This window comes from Kryptolebias marmoratus, linkage group LG11, assembly GCF_001649575.2.
Source record: "Kryptolebias marmoratus isolate JLee-2015 linkage group LG11, ASM164957v2, whole genome shotgun sequence".
Lineage (NCBI taxonomy): Eukaryota > Metazoa > Chordata > Actinopteri > Cyprinodontiformes > Rivulidae > Kryptolebias > Kryptolebias marmoratus.
Genome location: NC_051440.1, coordinates 3,965,718 through 3,983,853, shown reverse-complemented (window position 1 = coordinate 3,983,853; position 18,136 = coordinate 3,965,718). Strand labels below are relative to the sequence as shown.

The following is an 18,136-nucleotide window of genomic DNA, read 5'->3' as shown; positions in this document are numbered from 1 at the left end:
ATATGATCTTAGGAAAGTAAGCTTTGCATTCTTACGACAATTAAATGATTATGGTGCAAAAATGAGTGGTTGTGGTGTTACAGCAAGTTTCATCGTTTAGTTTTTCTGTTGTGACATTTGCAGACAATCTAAAATAGTATTGCATTGATCAGTGCAGATGTATCTTGATAACAAGTCTTCAGCTTGAATGAGTTGCCAACATAGCTGTTCTAAATTTTGGTTAAAAAACTAAAAAAAAAAAAAAACCTAAAAACTTCTGTCATTTAGTTGAGATTTTGAAATAATTTATGTGAAAATAAACATGTAAAAATGCATACTTGAACATATGGCAGCAAGGAAATAATGATTTACATAAGAACAATCTGAATAAACAAATCAAATTATTTGAAATATATTTTCATTTTTAGTAAGGAAAATGTCCCAATTTGACCTTGGCCCTTTACGTCTTTACCTTCCGGTTTCCGGTCATGTGTTTAGTTATACTATAGCTCGATGATGTCGCCCCATTGTCTGCTGTATTAGCTAGATGGCAATACTCTGTTAGAGCGGGAACAATTTATTATTATGTATTTAAAAAAGAAAATATTACGTCGCAACCATAAACATAGTAAAGAGAAGATATATATAAAAAAAACTATTTCACTTAGTGCTTTGCACGGTATGTCCTTCGTGAGCCTACGTAGCTCTCACCAAGGTGCTCCGCGTTGTTTCCATGGCAACTGAAGAACATTACACTCAGAACCTTTCCCCATTCTCCTCGTGTGAATTAAACGTGTTGGTCTTGACCTGCTGAAAGAAAAACTACTAATGAGGACAACAATTTGAAACAATACAATTTTATCACGATAAATAGTCATTAATTAGTGTAGCTGCCGTCACAAAACTATGACGGAGGCGGAAAAGTCCGTTATGCTGGACGTGGATAACTTAATAATTTCGGATATTGACGAAGTTAAAGTCGAGCCGGAAAGCTTTTTATATCAGGAAGAGGAGGTAAGTTTGGTGAAACCCTTAAAGGCTAAATGTAGCCTGCCTTTTCATTGTTAATTTTCACCTGTAGCTGCCTTTGTAGGCTATAAATGCTGTAGGCCTAAATTACCACACACTAATATCTACTTTACTGTGTTAGTGGTAAAAGCTGAGTATGTTATGTGTTATGTTTTGCCCGGCAGCAATGACCTGTTCAGAAGCAGGAAAAAAAGTTACCACAACATGTATAACTTCATTACATAAACAGACTCTTATATTATTTCATATTTCACAGAGACAGGTTTTACTTCATTCGCTCTTCGTGGCGCTGACGATGTTCGAGTCGAAACACTCCATCGGGACATAACCTTTGTCTTAAGAGTTGATTTGCATGTCAGGATGGAGCCAAGCTAAGCATAAAACCCCCTCTTTGTCTACAGGTTTCAGAAGATATTCCACAATCTCTGCTCAGCTACTTCCAGACCTCAGAGAGCAGAGCATTGGTCTGTGAGAAACTCATCCTCGAGGAACTTGAAGGTCCTGAAAACTTCTGACAGCACCGTTAAACGCCACTGTTTCAGTAAACAGCAAAACACCCTTAACAGAAAAAAATCACATTGACTCAGATGGCTGATCTAGTTACTTTTTTGGTTTTATTTTGTCTCTGATTCTCAGAAAGGTACAGCTGTCTGTGCAACACACGTAGTTTATAAAGAACAAGCCTGTTCTGATGTTAATAAATTTGTATTTGTATTTGTTTACCAATGGTCTACAAGTTACAAATCCAACCAAACAGACGTTTTTTTTTAAATTAACAAATATGTTACCGTTCACTTAAACATAACGTAGCAATAACTTTGTCCAGAAGGGTGCAGCATTGTCTCATTTTTTTGGTTTACTTCCAGGTCTGTGAAATAAGATCAAGAATCCCTTGTTGTCCTTTCTCCTTTCGGAACGACTGAAAAAGTGCCAAGCTTTGTGTGCTTTTTTTTACAGACAGTTGTAAGGAGGATGAGAATGGCTTGGCGAGGGAAAGCGGGCGCCTTGAGGCAGAACGAGGCAGACCTGTACGGGAGGAGCTGCAGAAGGAAGAGCAGAGGAAACAAAGAGAGATAAACTTCCAGGCAGAGCTGAAGAAGATCATGGAGACAGAGAAAGTCAGTTCCTCGGTGTCTTGACCAGCTGAATACAGCAGTTTATGGTTACTTGTTCAGTAAAATGACAAAACAAAACATGTAAACCCCTGCTGTGTAGCAGTTTGTGCCTCATAGACAATATATTCTCAAGTGAGACCCTTTCTGACTGTATTTCTATTTAATTTGAATTGTTTTAATATGACCTCATGTGCGCAGCTCCACCAGATGGAACTTGAGCTGATCGGAAGAAAAGCTCAGGAAAAAATTGAACGGGAGTTGCTTATTCAGCAGGTAAGCCTAAAGTGGCGTTTTTCAAGCAGCGTGACTGGAAATCAAACACTTTCAGTTACCTTTTTTTTCCCACACATTGTCACCTGTAGAAAACCGTGCGAATGTACTGCATGTGATCGCATGAATGTGTTGAAAAAGTTTGAGGAAAGTGTGCAAAACGTCAACTTAACATGTTTAATAAATACATCAAACGCCAACAAATTCAAAATGCTAATTATAGAGTCAGTCAGTCAAGACAGGAAGTGAGACAAAACTGACATCACCTCCATCTTTAATTCCAGCTAAACTGGTGTTTATAGTTTTAGCCAGGAAGATATTAATTAAATTGCTCTTTTTGTGTTGGATTGTGCCACAGACATATTTACTGAATAATGCAAATATAATGCTAATAATGATGCCTGTAATGTTGTGTGGTTGTGCAGCTCAGCTGGGTGTGTTGAGCCACTTGCATTAAGAGACACGAGTTCAAGCCCTACGATGATACTCACAGTTTATGTGTGTGCTCATTTATTTATTGGATAGTAGCAGACTTGTATTTGACATTTCAAACCAGATCTAGATATCTTTAACCCCCTTTTTTAAACATATCAGCAACCCAAAAAATAACCCTCACTGAGGCTCACACAGCTCCAGGTTGATGTCTCTGTAAAAGCAGCATAAAGAGACCTAAATTTCACTGTTCGTCCATCCATCTGTTTCCTTTACCCGCTTCTTCTTTCCGGGTCGCTGGGAGCTGGTGTTGTAGCTGAACGCTGTCTGGCTGGTGGATTACTGGCTGAGTCGGACTGAACCACACAGATAAAAATGCCTCATACAGCCCGGAGAATCACCTCTCAAAAGTAGCTCTAGGGGTTTGGCCAAAACTTTGCATTTACAGCCACTGTTGCTTTTCAAACACACATCATTCAGGAGAGAAGTGAAGACATTTGAAGACAGAGTCATGAGTTTGATTGTTCTTTTGTGGTCACTGTAAATGTTTTAATCTACTTGGAATTAGTATTATCATAAACTTATTGATTGATTTTGGGTTATTTGACTTCATCAATCACATTTTCTACTGATTTTACACTTTAGGTAAACAGACCACAGTTAGGATCGTTTGTAGTTTCCTTACTGTTTGTATCATGTTAATCAAAGAAACTAGATAATTGTTGTTGTAACTTAAGTAACAGCAGTATTTTTACCCATCAGGAGCTCATCGGTAACTTAAAAAAGCGAGTGGAGCAAGAGAGGAAGATGATTGAAGAGGAGAAGAAAAGCAAAAAAGCAGAGGAAGAAGAAAGGAAAACGAAGGAGAAGGAAGATAAGAGGAAAAGAGAGGAGGAGGACAAAAGGAAAAGGCAAGAAGAGAGGAAACGAATGCAGGACGAAGAAAAGCATAGAGCGGTTGAAATGAGAGTTAAAGCAGAAAGAGGCAGGAGGAAAAGGGAAGAAGAGCAGAAGAAAAAGGAGGAAGGCAAAACTAAAAAATCTGAGGAGCAAAAAAACTGGAGAGAGGAAGAAATGAAAAGAAAGATGGAGGAAGAGAGAAAAATTCAAGAAATTTCCGTCAGCGGAGAAACTACGAGACGATCAGAAGAAGAGCAGGAGAGGAAAAAGGAGGAAGAAGCACAAAGGGAGGAGGCCCAGGTGTTTCTCCAGGCGATTGGAAATATGATGAGAGAAGGTGGGAAGAGAAAAGATGAAGAAAAACTGAAGTTTAAGGATGGACCGAAGAAGACGGATGAGGAAGAGAGTGAAACGAAGGGCAAGAAGGAGAAAAGAAGAGAGGAAGAAGAGAGAAAAAACACTCATGGTGAAGTGAAGATGGAAAATGAGGAGATGGGAGCTAAGGAGGAGGAAGAGCAAAAAGGAAAGGCCTGGACAGGAAGGAAGGGAGAAGGAACGGGTGCAACGGAAAAGAAAACGCAGCTCAAAGAAGGGGAAGAGAAAAGAACCATAGATGAGGGCAGATTAAATATACACCCAAACAAACAGGAAGCAGAAACAAGGAGGCTGACAGAAGAAGAGGACTACAAAAACACAGGAGACCAAAATGGACTCAGGCAGGACATGAAGAACAGTCAACAACACAAGAGACAAACTGAAGGACTCGACATTAAGGAAAAAAGAGAGGATGAAGACGCAAAGCACGAAGAGGTGAAAATATTTAACAAGGAGGACGACAAGTGTGAAAAAGTGGATGAAACACGAGGTACAGAGGCGGGTGGGAGGCGCGGCGAGGAACAGGTGAAAGGAGACGAAGAAGAAAAGACGAGAGCAGAAAACGAAAGCCTCATGGAAGTGCCTGGAGAAGGAGAGGGGGAGCAGGACACCAAAAAAGAAGGGCTGCTGACTACCAAGAATTTATTAGAAAAGAAAGAAGGAGAACATGACAATCTAAAGTCTCTGAGAAGTGGGCACCAGGACTCCTCCAGACCTGCTCCATCATTCCGTGCATCCAACGAGGGACACATCAGCTCTGAAGAGACTCAGCAGTGTCCTTCAGACAAAAACACCTGTCACACATCTGCAGATAAAACTCCGGCGCAACAAGACACTCAGGTGACCCCTTCCTGCTCGTCACCTGCCGGCCTTTCAGAGCGCACGGAGCAGAAGAGGCTGACCTGGATGAAGACCTGCGCCTCCTGGGCCGAGCTGTCCCTCCAGAACCGGAGGAAGCAGAAAGATTGTGTCCGGCGTTGGAGGGGGCCGAGGAGGGCGGACGAAGCCCACAGTCTGCCCCCCCTCAGCCCAGACACTCTCCTCTGGATGTCGGGCTGGAAATCCCTGCAGGAGGTAACAAGTTCTCCGCCATGACACCGACACATCTCTGCGGCACGCGGGAGAGAAACCGGTAGACGTGAAAAACCAGATTACAGAGGGAATAAACTGGGTAAAGCGTCTTAGTTGATGGGGTCACAGGATGAAATACTAGCATTATTGCAGTCCCTGCCTTAAACAATTTGGCGTCCTAAGCAAGATCTTAGTTGGTGCCCCCCTTTCCATTGCAGTAATGTCCACTGCCGCTGTTCCTACACTCACACAAGAAACTAAAAAGCTTTCTTTCACATTTTCTTTTCTTTTAGGAAACAAATCGGCCAATCACAACAGTTAACAAGAAGTAGAACAACTTAGAGATAAAATAAATACCAAAACCTAAAAGACGTCTTTGTTTGTCCTTTTTATTTAGGGAATGTGAAACGGTTCTCAACTTGAAAAGTTAGAGCAGCCTGTGTGTATATATATTTATATAATACTGAAACAAAATCTTCTTTGTAAGCAAAACGGTGTTAAATTTCAAACCAATCTCAATCCACAACCTATGGAATAATTATTCATTCTTTAAGAAATTTGCTTCTTTTCGGCCTCCTTGTCAGATCACCACACTGACCTTGGAGGACGTGCCCGGCTGCAGCTTGTCCACTCTTGTCCAGTGTGATCAGCTGCGGTCCCTCACCCTCAGGCGCTGCGGCCTCAGGTCATTGGAGGGCGTCGCTCAGCTACAGGAGCTCTGGTACATTGATTTACAGGTGAATATCTGGTTAACTTACAGCTCTCCTTTCAGCCGTTCCCCCCTCCATTAATAGTGGTCCTGATGCTTGACGTTTCAGGAGAACGACATCTCATTTGTGGACTGTGAGAATATGAGCTGTCTGCGAGTCATTCGACTGGCCCACAACAAGCTGGCGTCCATCCATGGTTTAGGTGGCGCTGAAAATTTGGCTGTTCTCGACCTTTCGCACAACTCCATCACCCGCATAAGTGAGAGCTAAAGAAGTCCACGGGACACATGAGGAGTTATTTTTCCAACAGCTTGAACTGCTTGTAATTACACAATGCACCACACCAGAGGGCAGCATTTCTCTTCTTTTCGGCCCAGAATCGCAGCCGCACTATAACCCACAAATAATTTCAAGTTTCTTTTCTTGCCCGTGTGCAGACTTTCCTCGAAGATGGCCACTTTGCTGCCCTAACAGTTGACTTCTCATTTCTCGTTTTAAGCCGGTCTGGAGTCCGTTAAGAGGCTGCAGAGGCTTTCAGTTGACCATAACCAGCTGATCAGCACCAAAGGGCTGAGGGATGTTTACACACTCCTTCACCTGGATTGCTCACACAACCACCTGGCGACCGTGGAGGGTCTGGAGAACAGCGCTCTGCTGCACACACTGGACCTAAGAGCCAACAGTCTTACTGAGGTAAAAAGAACCAAAGAAACAAAAACAACACCGAATGTTGCACAATGGGTTTTTTGTGTGACTTTCTATATGAGATCAGCCTAAAACGGGCCAAATAAGGTTGGAGCAACATAAAACATCATCTTTGTATTTTTTTTTAAATTATATAGCTGTTCACGCTTATTGTTCCTGCACACTTGCTACAGTCTTGGCTGACGTTTAACAGTAGTTTTGATTTGTTGAAAGCCTTTCATATAGGTGGCACATGGTTTTTTTTTTATGAAAAGTTGCAGGGCAATGAATTTAACTCATAACTAACAAGGGTGGTGAAAAGACTTTAATTAGGCTTACAAACAAAACCAAATGCTTTAAATGTTTTGATAGGCTCTCTAAAATTAAGGTGTTAACATTTAAAATAGAAGTTCTGTTTATTTTTAAGCCATTTAAAAGATGGTAAACTATGCTTTAGAACTATAATCATGCACTGCAAACAATTTGTATTGTAAAGGAGTAAAGAAAGGCAGAAAGGGATAAAACTCTGCACCATGTGAGCTGTGGAGAAGATGGAGCTAAATTCATCTGTCTTTGAGAGGAACAGAGTACAAACTTTAATAAAAGCTCACCATTATCTATCTACCAGACAGATTTTTTATGGTTTCGTGCTATTATCCCATTTTCAAGAATGTTCTAATTGTTCTAAATTTTATGCTTGACTGACCGACCGATCAGGCTCTGTCCAAAGTCTGCAGAACATTTTAACTTTTTAACAAAAACACACAGATGCACTGATCTCCAAGGCTACAAATTCCTCTTTTTTTTACTGCCAAAGTTTTGTTAATAAACAAAAGACTCACAAAATGTATTTATCCCGTTAAAGAGTTTATTCTGATGTGACATTTGTGTCAATTATTAAAGCTAAAACAACAAGAATTTCAGCTGAAATAGTTTTATACATCGGCCCATTGTACCTGAACGTTGCGTCATGTTCAGGATGGGAACTCTCTAGTACTCTGTTTGGAATTTCAAAACAATTTTTACATTTTATAACATATTTATTGTATAATTACTGAGAAGACAAACAAGAAGTTGCAGAAGTATTACTGAATTTCGTATGGGGCCAATTTAAACTAAAACATTAACAAGAAACATGGCCTATTTTAGCTGAATTCACCTTACAAAAATAAAAATAAAAAACACTTTTAGGATCTAAAGCTAATCATAATGATAATATCAGAGTGGAAAGTCTTTTTCATGGTTTTTGTTTAAATACAAATGTTTTAGACAAATCAGGGACTTTTTATGACCACTAAATTCATTCATTCTGAATTTCTAAAAAAAAAACAATTTAAAACTTTAATTATGATCTTTGAAAGAACTACAGTACTTGGTAATATATCCATACAAATATACAATTTTTCTGCTGAAAGGATTCAAAAGAAATATTACATTTTTCCTAACAGTGTGCACGTGTATTTTGTGAAAATACTGTAATAAGACCCTTTTTCAACAATGCATGTTTGCAGGTTAAACAACATCAACTAAATCATGTTAATCAAACACTTGAACTTGCTTCTTAAATAGCTCATTAATAAAACTAACAGAACCAGTCAGCTTGACGCTGTTTGCTGAATAATGACCGACTGATAAACTTCACTTGCGGCTGACGCTGATGGCAGTAACCACAGCAGGACTAGAGCAGCTGACGTTGATGGATGGAGTCAGCTCGCTGCTGCTCGCCCAGCAGCAGCAGCAGCAGTGTAAAGTTAGTCTAACCTCGCAGTGTGACTAGGGTGACCTGACAGCTTGTTTCTGCATCAGCCCCCCGTTCTGAACGACCAGGTTCTGCTCCGAGAGCTGCATCTGGATGACAACAGCATTGCCTCCCTCCGAGGCCTCGCTGCCTGCTGGCTGCCCCTCCTGCAACGCGTCTCCGTGGCCCAAAACAGGTAGAGGCCGTGTTTTCAAATGATTTTAGCAGTTATAAACGTGGAAGAAGAATAACACACGTGCTACAACTTGCATTCACGTTTTCAAGTAACGTCTAATACTGCTCAGGTTTGTGAAACATCAACCATATGTCTTTTTTTTTTTTAAACACTCACTCAAACAATTTAACATTTTAGGATCCGTGTTTTGTTCTGGCATTGTGATTTCTTTTTTGTCTCCAAGAATAACTCAGCTGCCCTCCATGACGGATTTTGTGTCCCTTGAAAATCTGGATCTTCGATTCAACTGTCTGTCAGGTAACATGTTGTCTTTATTAGGCATGAACTGTCCATAAACTGCCCATGCAGCATGTGCATATTTAAAAGATATTCAGATGGGTTCCAGTGACAAAAAGGAATCAAACACCCACGTCCTCTAATTTATTGTAAAAAAAACGGAGTCACATAAAAATAAATGAGCACATATAAGCAAAAAAGGAAGATATTTAACCAATTAGAAAAGGATGCATGATTAACTTTAAGTCTTATTTTTCTGTGAAGTTAAAATGCAAAGCTTAAATAAGAAAACACACAATTTACAAAAGAAAAGGCACCACTACAAAAAGTTCCCCTATGTTTCCCTCTATCACTGGTGTCACTGTATTTTCCATCAGTACAAATCATCATTTTATTATTGCATTTTTATATGATGGAGCTGTATTTATAGAAGCGCTGGCTGCTGAAGCACAGCTTACACACCTCAACCATGACACAAGCCTTTGAAACCCCTGATCAAGACTTGTGAAAATCCTCCTCGTTTCATTAAAACAGTTTTGTCTTGATAAGATTTCTCTGGAACCGAGGTGCTGGCAGAACATCTTTAGGAGTTGTGGGTGAGGCCTGTAAGTGGCTGTGTATTTAACAGACGTTTGATTCAAGAGGTTTGCTGCCAGACCTGGTCTAATTTCAGCGTGTCTTCAACAGTTTAGTGGTGTGGATGTGGGTGCTGACCTGAAGGACTAGTTATTTCATTAAAAGGCAGTTAAAGGTTGAACGGTAAGATTTCGGCTGAAGTCAGTTTTTAGCCTTTTTTTTAACATTTGCTCAACCACTAGGAAGAAAATTAGACCAAATGTTTGAGTGTGTTGAAGTGGTATTAAATATTTGCAATTTTAAATACATTTTTAGGTATAACTTTTAAATTATAGATTCAAACTAGAGGCACTCAGAGAGCGCAAACCTCCGCCAAGACCACAGCGTGATTAAAAACTAGGACAATCCGGATCATAATCTGGATCACCACCAAAATTTAATCAGTTGTTTTTTGTGACATCCCCAACATTTCCTGAACATTTCCTCCAATTCTGTTCTTTAGTTTTTACCTGATCTTTTCTAACAAACAGACAAACAACTGAAAACAGAACTTCCTTGGTGGAGGAAACAAAAGGGTCACACGAAGGAGCAGAGAGAAGTTTTTAACAAACAGGTTACCTGTGACCTTGACCTTTGACCCCATGAACCTTGAAATCAATAGGCAGCATCTTTGACCCATGAGGTGTCCAACTGTGCAGTTTGACATTCCTACATTACAGAGTTAGAACACGAGCTGATCTGTGACCTTGAACTTTGACAAGTCATCCTCCTCCGTCTTCTGCATCCTCTGTCCTCACTCCAACTACCTCTATGTCCTCTCTAACTGCATCCATATGTCTCCTCTTTGTCTTTTTCCTGGCAGCTGCATCTCTAACATCCTTCTGCCAATATACCCACTGTCCCTCCTCTGCACATGTCCAAACCATCTCAGTCTGGCCTCTCTAACTTTATCTCCCAGCCGTTCAACCTGTGCTGTACCTCTGATGACCTCATTCNCAGCTGCATCTCTAACATCCTTCTACCGATATCTCCAACCAACAACATAGCTGCTCTCACCAGTGTCTTGTAAACCTTTCCTTTGATCTTTGCTGACATCCTTTTGTCACAAATCACTCCTGAGACTTTTCTCCATCCACTTCATCCTGCCTGGATTCTCTTCTTTACCTCTTCACAGCACTCCCTGTTTTCCTGGACAGTTGACCCTAAGTACTTGAAGTCCTGCACCTTTGTGACCTCTGCTCCTTGTAGCCTCACTGTTCCACCTGCCTCCCTCTCATTTAAACACAGGTACTCTGTCTTTCTACGGCTGACTTTCATACCTCCACCTCTCCAAGTTCTCCTCCATCTGTTCCCTGTTCTCACCACAGATCATGATGTCATCTTCCTGCCTGACCTCATCTGTTAGTCTGTCCATCACCAGAGCAAACAAGAAGGGGCTCAGAGCCGATCCTTGATGCACTCCCCCCTCCACATTGAAGCTATGTGTCACTCTACAACTCACCTCACCACTGTCCTCCTGTTCTCATACATGTCCTGTACCAGTCTAACATACTTCTCTGCCACTCCAGATGTCCTAATACAACACCACAGCTCCTCCCACTGCACCCTGTCGTATGAAGTTCTTTCTGACCCTCTCTGTACTTCTCCATCAACATCCTCAAAGCAAAGATGGCATCTGTGGTGCTCTTTCTAGGCATAAAACTATACTGCTGCTCACAAACAGTCACCTCTTGTTTAATTACACAGTTACATGGCACCAAATGTGCTACAGCTAGATGCCACTGCTGCTATTTGTGCTTGTGGTGTAAAGGTTAATAAGTCTTTGAGTGAACCTCCATAAAACGTTTGAGATTGGGGTTGTTTTAGGACGGCAGTTGTCCACTCTGGTCTTGTCCAGATGTGATTTTCTTTTTCTTCTAAGTCATCAGCTTCAGCCTGAAAAGCAGCAAAATGGAATGATAACCTGTAAGATGCTTTGAAGCCAACGAGCTCAGGAACCTTACCTCTCTAAACCCCTAACTTCATCATGGCTGGCCCACTTGTCAAAAGTTATAATAGATGAAGAAATCAGCTGCTTCTCAGTACTTTTGTCAGTGTGTGTTTTAGTAAATCAGTTGTAGCAACTACAGGAGAATTAAAGATTGATGGCAGTGTAAAGGTTTAAAAAATAGTATTCACATAAAAAGCTATAAGCCTTTTGAGGTTGAAGCTGTTTAAAAAGGGCAGCAATCTGTCATAGTTTTGGTATTTTCAGTTTGTTGTTGTTATTATTATCTTGTTTCTGTTTGAGTTATTGTTTGAGTTTAGTTTTTCCTGTTCATGTTTGCTGTCACTATTCACTCCTCCCCAGTCACTCTTTTGCGTTCCTGCCACGCCCATCTACACCTGTCTCTAGTCATGTTAATTGCTTCACCTGTGCCCACTTTCCAATCACCTCCTGATTAAAAACCCGGCCATTTCTCCCACACACCACTGGATCATTCCGTTTGTCTGCTCGTCTTGCCATGCCATGCCACTTGTTTTTGTATTTTGTTAATGTTAGTTTTGCTGCCACGTCAGCCTTTTTGTTTGTTTATTTAAGGTAAATAAATAGTTTTCTTTCATTTTTACTATGAGTCTACGTAGTGGGTTCGCCTCCGTCTCCCCCCCTTCTGACACAATCCACTTAGGTCCTTGCACTGTTGGAGTAGCCATTATCTTGTGGTCTGGTCAGAATTAAACTCTAATTTTCTAAACTAAGATAATTCAAAGAGCTATCTAAAACTGGTAAGAGATTAATTATGACTGGCATTTCTCAGAGAGCCCCACTTCAAAAGATCTACACTATCACTCAGTTCACAGATGTGCGGAAAAACGTTTAAAGATTTCATCTAGTTCATATATTCTCCATATAACCATTTTTTTCAGAGCTGCAGGATGTGTGTGAAAATCTAAAGGGATGCTGTTTCCTTCGAGAAGTCCACTTGTCCGGGAATCCTCTTCAGCAGGAGAGCGGCTGGAGGTAGGAGAGGGCCGCCTGGGCAGCTGTTGCTCTTCAGGGACTGAACTCGTTGTGTAATTGTGTGTGTGTGTGAGTTTAGCACACTCCGGGCAGTGCTTAAACTAATTACGAATCAACATCATATTGCAAGATGCCTGCTCACCGAATCACAGTCTCCTTCGAGTCAAGAGAAAGAATTTCCACAGTCCTTCCATGAACTTGTTTGAGGCAAAAAGTTTAGTTTTCTCTTCTCTATAGAGATACGCCGCTCATCTTGACTGGTGTTCAAAGGAACATACCAGTGAAAAATCCCATATTTATCTAACACAACATCATCTTTTGGCTCAGGTCATCTAAACATTCCAGACGAACACGAGTCTCCGTGTCCACTTCCCAGGATTACCAGGGTGATCCACGTTCCCTATTAGGTTACTGGGGTTCCACTGACATCTGTGTGAGCTGTACATACACCCACACAAAGTGCCGATAAAGCCCAAATTACTCATATCTTTCCTTGTCACTTGGTTCATTCATTTACAGTTCCTAACTATTCTACCCATGTAAAGACATTTGCTTGTAGTTTACCTGAAAAATATAACCATTTCATTCCTGCCTGTTTTGGTTCTGATGATGGCGCTTGGATTATTAAAATAGTACTTAGCTCTTCAGAGTTCTTCACAGCCATTTGTTAACAATTAAAAATTCGAAGATATGAGAAACTATAGTTGGATTTCCGTTATAAAAGACCTTTTTCACCAAACATTCAAACTTCTGAACCTGGGACATCCAACTTGAAAGCTATTTCCTTATAACTAGCAAAGTCATCCATGAGAAATGTCATTATTCCATTTCTTGTGTGCTACTGTCCCTTGGCTTTTCTAATGTTGATGAATTTAGGCAATAAATTGTGTTTTTTATTTGCAGATTATTTTTAGTCAGTCACTCTCTGTCCTGAGTAATCTTAAATGTGTTGTTGACTTTTTCTGTCCTAATACTTACCTGAAACGTTACCTCAACATTTCATTGAACTTTACTCAACCTTCCCTGCCAACAGTGATATTAACCCGCAGTGTTTCCACACCCGTGCCCTGGTCCTTTCATCTCAAGCCAGTGATAACACCGGCTAAATTAAAGCACCAAAAGCCGAACGCCAAAAATTAGGCTCCCCTGTAGGCAGCCCCTGATCCAGGAGATGTAGATGAAGGAAACACTGGCCTGATTAAACAGTTCCACTAGGGTTCTGGAGGAAGTCTTCACTAAATGAAATCCCACCGTGTGCCCACATGCACTGAGAAAGAAGGTGGAAGTAATCTGAGCCAAGTACAGCGTTTGCTTCATGAAGGGGAATGAAGTTTATGTCAATTTGGGGAAGATTAGCAAAATTTGAGACCAAGAGTATTGTTGTATAAAACAAAACAAACAATTATCATCAAACCCATCTACACCACTACAGACTTTTTTCTTAAACAGAATTTCTGCTGCATTTGCACCTCTTGTTTACATGCAGATAAAGGTTTTGATGAGATTCCCCTGCCCCCCCCCCTGAAGATTTTCAAAATACTTTCTAAAGTGAATTTAAAAAAATACCCAAAACAAAACAAACTAAACTCTGGTGAATCTGTGTAATCTGAACCAACTCAGATATTTAGAATCAATGTCATAGAAGCTTGTTTTGTGGCCTAGAAACCAAAACAACGCTGGAGCTGTTTGACCATTTTTATGGCCGTCTCACCTCAGCCTGACTCGGGTCGCCATTGAGCTCTGATTGTTGGCTGAAATGATTAACAGCTGAGAAGAAATTGTAAACAATAGCCAAGAAAAACAAAAAGAGCCACAATTGTTTTGGGACACTCTTTACTCAAGCTAAGTATGCTGTTTTAGTTTTTCCCCCCCTTATTTTGATCTGTAATTAACGTGGATGACTTTGCCACCTAGTGGTGCGGCACGGCTATTTCAGCATGGTCAGAACTGTCTAAATTAACATTTTTCAATAAAAGGAGAAAAATAATATTAGTTTAAAAATATTTAGATTTTTTAATTACTCCCTCAAAAAGGACGTTAGCAAAAATAGCTCAAGATCACCCATCTTAACAAAGACCCAGTTCATGCTTCAGAAGACGTGTGTTTGAAGCAACCTTCTGAGGAAGTCTTCATCCTTCATCTCTTCGAGAACTTCCTGCGTCTAAATAATCTGGTCATAGGTCTTTGCGACGTGCACAAGTGGAGTATGTTTCTAAATTAAATTACACTCCCCACCTCAATGAGGTCATGCAACAACCAGAAGGTCCTGTTTTGGTTCGGAGCTTCATTTGAAGACAGCGGGCCCAGACAACATACCCACAGGGCTGGAATCTAATCCTCATCTTTGTTAGGGAGACCAGTGGGCCTCACGTAAACTGGATCCCTCTGACAGTCCACAGACCCTCTCTGCTCCGCTCATGTCTTTTTCTTAGGGTGGTGGCAGAGATGCAGAAACGCTGCGCGCTCTGTGCATAACATGAACCGCTGATACATTACAGAGTGATTTAGGACCTCTGCACAGATTCGTCCAGTCCACGCCTGAAGCGCCCAAATCCACCAGATCCAGCAAAACTTCTGCTTATTTTTCCATTATATAGATGTACATTATCCTGCTTCAACTTTTCTGTGGTACAGAGGGTTGTTATAATAAATTCAAGTGTTTTGTGTCAAAGAAAACATTCATTCAAATGACTCAGCAAAATGGGATGTTTTATTTAAAATTGATGGACAATTAAGTGGCACTATTTCAATGTTCTGGTGCGTAAAGTAGCGGGCTCATTCTCAGCTGTAGTTTATGGATTTGCACGTTCTGAAACCAGCGAGTGCAAGAAGTGATGAATATACAATTACAGTCAAATGGATAGCTCACATTCTTTACTTTGTAAAATAATTAAAACTAATTTGTGCACTCTTTAATAAACAGTCTGAACCTGTGCAGCAACCTCAACGTATATTTCCCCTCCTCTGTTGTCATAAGGAAAATTTAGGACCATAAGATGTTCAGTTTTTTTGTTTTATGTCAATAATTAGCATTACGGTTTAAACGCCTAATTTTTTATTTTTTTAAGTTTTATTGTTCTTATTCCCTGCTAGACTTTCCAGCTCGTCGTTTTGCCGCTGAACACTGGATCACAGTTGGCCTGAGCTTCGCAGGAAGAGGCTCCCAGTCTGTTTCTGGGGCGGATAGCTGGGATTCTTCTCCTTGCACATCCTTAGCCCCAGGCGGCAGTTTCATCTTCCAAGGCGCTCAATTACTCAGGGTTCCCCTTTTTTAGTTTAGTTTTTTTAGTTTAAAGCACTTTGCGTCGACTTGTGCTGAAAAGTCCTATATAAATAAATGTACCTACCTACCTACCTACCTACCTACCTACCTACCTACCTACCTGATGCATTTATTTATTTATTTATTTTTTAAGATAAAATCCAGCAGCTCTGTTACTAATTTTATTAAAGAACTGCCAAGCTCTAGAGAACAGCTCCTCAAACATTTCGGTATCAAAACAAATCTCACCCACTCCACTCCATTACAGGCCTAGATTAATAGGTTTTATCGAGACAGTGATGACTACCTGATGGGTTTATATTCTGTCAGTTTTAAAATCATCATCACGATAAAAGGAACACAGCAAAAATTTCTTGTTCAAGAAGGTCTGGATAAAGCTTCATTTTTGTTGATTCTCACACTGAATCCCTAAGATTAAAGCAGACACTTTTTGCTCTTTTTTTTTTTCTTTAGATCAGCACTACAGAAAGCAGTCTCTGGCCTGAGGGTCATTGATAACCAGCAGACAGACTCCTGTGTCTCTCCTGTAGCTGCTCGGCAGCTCGGCACGGCTCCGGACTGCTTCCTCACCTTCTGCCGGGCTCAGCTTCAACAGACGCAGGATTTACAGCAGGGTCTCAGCAGAGAGCTTAGGTGAGAACACAGACTGTGTAACACAGATGGTCATCAGCTCATGAACGAGCTCGCGGTTTGGTGGTCACCTTCTCAGTCTTTTGAAACTGGAAGTCACAACTGAATAATAAAGGAGACTGTGAAAGGTTTGCATTCCCATAACAGCTGGTCAGCCAGAACCTGGCATATCCTTCTCTAATGATTATTTAGTTATGACAAGAACCTTTTTTTATTATGAGTTTGCAAGAACTGACTGCCAAGCTGACCACCCGTTACCCTGTGACAAGAGCCATAATTAGCAAAAATGGGCATAATATACAGACAAATAAATGACTAGGTAAAAGGGGAAATGAAATAAAATATCAACATAATGAGTTTTCATGTTTTTCTTTTAGTTAAACACTATCATAAAACACTCCAGTGGTTTATTTCTCTGATTTAAACATTAATGACTTGTTTTTAGAGTTTTTGTGTCAAAATCCTGAAGTGGGCTGATTGTGTGGGCGGAGTTACCTCCTTGGTTGGTGACGTAGAAACTGTGGTAGACCGCTGTAGGACACTGAGGAGGTTACTGTCAGTGTTTATCAGAGAAAATGGAAGCAGAAGAAGAAGCAAGTTTTGTTAACAAGAGTACTGCTTTGAAAACACGTTTCTTTTTGGTCTTGAGTGATGCTGTCGGGAACTTCAGCCCCACATTTCACAAAAAACCCAGAGCTTTACAGTGATGTCACACCGTCTTCAAGGAGTTTCCCATCAGGACAGAGAGAGGCTGCCGGTGTCGGTCCGACAGGTGGTGGTTCTTCTATTGAAGGTTTGTATTTCAGGTGGTCCTCTTCAAAACATTAACTCCACAGTCAATCACCAGACTTTGGGTTGTAATTTTCACCAGGAGCTAAACTAACCACATCCATCAAACCTTCTTGTCCTTTGGGAAGCTGAAGAAGGACTCAGCTGTTGGAGTTTTGGGTCAGTTTACACAAATAATTTCAATCATTTCACCCCCACACTATCTGTAGTTGCTATTTACTGCCTTGTTGGCGTTCCTGTGATTAGTTCTCAATATGTCACCTGGAAAATGCAGAAGAGACTCTAGTAATTTTTTCAATCTTTGATTGTTAATTTTAAATTAGCTTACTTTTTTTTAAATGAGAGACTCTGAAAACAAGCACCTTTCTTTTGATTTATGTTAGCTTCAAAACACTTTTCATTACCCTTTTAAAATGCTACACAAAACAATAAGTTAATTTGTTTCAGCAATGTATTTTCTTTCAAATATAGAGATAAATGATAACCCATTTTATACCTCCATATTAATAATAAATTGACACCTATTAAAAAAAACATTTTTAAAATTTTTAATTTATGCTACTGTGTGTAGAAAAGGTCAACTGTCCTCACCATGATTTATCTTATCCATCCATCCATCCATCCATCCATCCATCCATCCATCCATCCATCCATCCATCCATCCATCCATCCATCCATCCATCCATCCATCCATCNGAATTGAGCAAAATTAGCAGGATTGGTTAAATTTGTGTGAATAGCTGTGATTGTAACTTCCTGTAGGGACAGATTTAGGTACGTGTGTGTGTGATAGTTTTTTGTTTCCATCCATCCATCCATCCATCCATCCATCCATCCATCCATCCATCCATCCATCCATCCATCCATCCATCCATCCATCCATCCATCCACCCATCCATCCCCTGTTGAGGGTTTTGGGGTCCTCAGCAGTTATTAACCAAGAGATGGGGTTACACCCTGGACAGGGTTGCCAGTCTATCAAAGGGCCAACAAAAAGGGAAACAACCATGCTACAAACATACTAACACCAAGGTCTAATTGAAAATAGCCAGTTAACCCAACATACATCTGTTTGGGCTGTG

At 40.6% G+C, this 18,136-nt stretch overlaps 1 protein-coding gene across 3 annotated transcripts in view; it reads left to right on the top strand.

Annotated features, from left to right (window-relative positions):
* Positions 1–291: 291 nt before the first annotated feature.
* Positions 292–18,136, top strand: part of lrriq1 (leucine-rich repeats and IQ motif containing 1) — a 39,700-nt gene continuing 21,855 nt past the window's right edge. For 2 of the 3 annotated variants that reach the window (XM_017430204.3, XM_017430201.3), the window contains exons 1-12: positions 292–993; positions 1,410–1,506; positions 1,966–2,126; positions 2,322–2,396; positions 3,588–5,174; positions 5,756–5,908; positions 5,990–6,140; positions 6,381–6,574; positions 8,372–8,499; positions 8,723–8,796; positions 12,259–12,352; positions 16,089–16,268. In XM_017430204.3, coding sequence (XP_017285693.1) covers positions 886–993; positions 1,410–1,506; positions 1,966–2,126; positions 2,322–2,396; positions 3,588–5,174; positions 5,756–5,908; positions 5,990–6,140; positions 6,381–6,574; positions 8,372–8,499; positions 8,723–8,796; positions 12,259–12,352; positions 16,089–16,268 — 3,002 coding nt within the window. In that variant the 5' untranslated portion in view covers positions 292–885. The remainder of the gene's footprint in view (positions 994–1,409; positions 1,507–1,965; positions 2,127–2,321; positions 2,397–3,587; positions 5,175–5,755; positions 5,909–5,989; positions 6,141–6,380; positions 6,575–8,371; positions 8,500–8,722; positions 8,797–12,258; positions 12,353–16,088; positions 16,269–18,136) is intronic. The other variant, XM_017430202.3, reaches the window with a different exon arrangement.